The sequence below is a fragment of the Vicugna pacos genome, chromosome 6 (assembly GCF_048564905.1).
Source record: "Vicugna pacos chromosome 6, VicPac4, whole genome shotgun sequence".
Lineage (NCBI taxonomy): Eukaryota > Metazoa > Chordata > Mammalia > Artiodactyla > Camelidae > Vicugna > Vicugna pacos.
The window spans coordinates 30923366-30924904 of NC_132992.1; the positions used below are offsets into that span (position 1 = coordinate 30923366).

Genomic DNA, 1539 nt, shown 5'->3' on the forward strand with positions numbered 1-1539 from the left:
TTCAGGTGACTGCAGCTGTGTTTTATTGAAAGAAGCAGTGAAGTGGGTAACATGGGCCCCAACTCAGAAGCCACTCCTCGCCCCCTAAACCATGCATGGGCAAGCCTTAGGCCAGGGAAACTTGTGTGCATGCTGGATAGTTGCCCTCAGGGCAAGTAAGCAAGAGGGGAGAGAAAGATGCCTTGGTGATGAGGTGGGGTATGTCGCTGCTCAGGCCTCAGGTGGGCATCTACACAAAAGCATCCAAGTGCACTGGCACGGACACGTTCCCCTCACAGGCCACAATGATGCGCTTCTGCAGCTTGGTAGTCTTGTATACACAGTTGGGGTACCTGGAGCTGCCTGTCTGGCGGCAGTCCGTGATGTTCATGGTGGAGTTGCTCTGGTGGCAATTGTACTGCCCATTTTTGCAGGTGATGTTTTTCTCAGAGCAGATGGCCTTGACGTCTTCCAGGGACTCATGCACAAAGGTGTTCACCGGCTTGCACCATCCACGTGTCATCTTCCGACGCTTCATCATTTGGTTGCAGTAGTTGGTGTTGTTGCCGGGGGAGTTGCCGCTGTCCATGTGCTGCCGCTGGAACTTCTTGGCGGCCGATTCCCTGCCCAGGGAAGGCTGGACCCACCCCAGCACCAGCAGTAGGGACAGGAACAGGAACAGGAACTTCAGAACCATGGTCGCCTCACACTCCTGGAGGAGCCGACCCGGGAAAAGAGGGGTGGGGGGTAAATCATCACCAGAGAACCCCAGCTGCCAACTGTAGCCTCCCTGGCATATCGTCTCCCACAGGTTAACCAGAAAGATGTCCCTCTTCCAGCAAGTTCTTCCAAGTGATGAGACACTCACATATACAATTCTTCATTAGCATGTGACTCCCACTCCTTACACAGAGGCCATCCTCCCTTCTGGGTAGTGACCCCAGAAATGACCGAAAACCCTAGCAGTCCTGTCTTTGAATGCAGAAGTATTTTTCTTTTAAAATACACTGGAAAAATAAAGCAGCTTTCTCACATTTGTACCCAGTGCTTACATGGCTCATTAGAAGATTCATTTGAATAAACCATTAAATAAATGAGCCAAATTTTGAATAAGCCAAATTGTATCCCTGAGATACCACGCAGTATTCATCCAGGACCAGGGCTGACAGAGCCCTGCTGTCCTGCAACACAAGGGAAACTCTGCCCCACTGCCTGACGCTGGCACATAAAGGGAAGCCATTGTATCCCAGAGGAAGGCGCTCTCCTCCCCCAAGCTTTGGGGGGCTGCTCCTTCTCTAGCCCCATGGGTCCGCGGCAGCCTGCATGCCCCATCCATGACCCCAGCTGTGCCCCAACTGATGTTTGCCTGCCCCAAGCTTTCTCAGGCTGCCCTCACCCACTCTGTTTCCCTCCTCTCCAACCCTCAAGCAGAAGCAGCACCTGAGACCACCTCTTGGTTTGCTTACCTGGGTCTCTAGCTCGGTCTCTGAGAGAGAGCGTGGAAGGCAGTGTCTGCAACACCCAATCCTGGGAGTGTGGACTTTATACAGACTGAAAAGG

The 1539-nt window shown here is 53.0% G+C and overlaps 1 protein-coding gene across 1 annotated transcript; it reads right to left on the bottom strand.

Moving 5' to 3' along the window:
• On the bottom strand, window positions 1-1539 carry LOC102528688 (ribonuclease pancreatic-like). The gene is made up of 2 exons (XM_006219746.4): window positions 1446-1539; window positions 1-691 (listed from the first exon to the last, which is right to left on the bottom strand). Exon 2 carries the CDS (start codon window positions 674-676, stop codon window positions 230-232), a length of 447 nt encoding a protein of 148 aa, XP_006219808.1. The 5' UTR covers window positions 677-691; window positions 1446-1539; the 3' UTR covers window positions 1-229.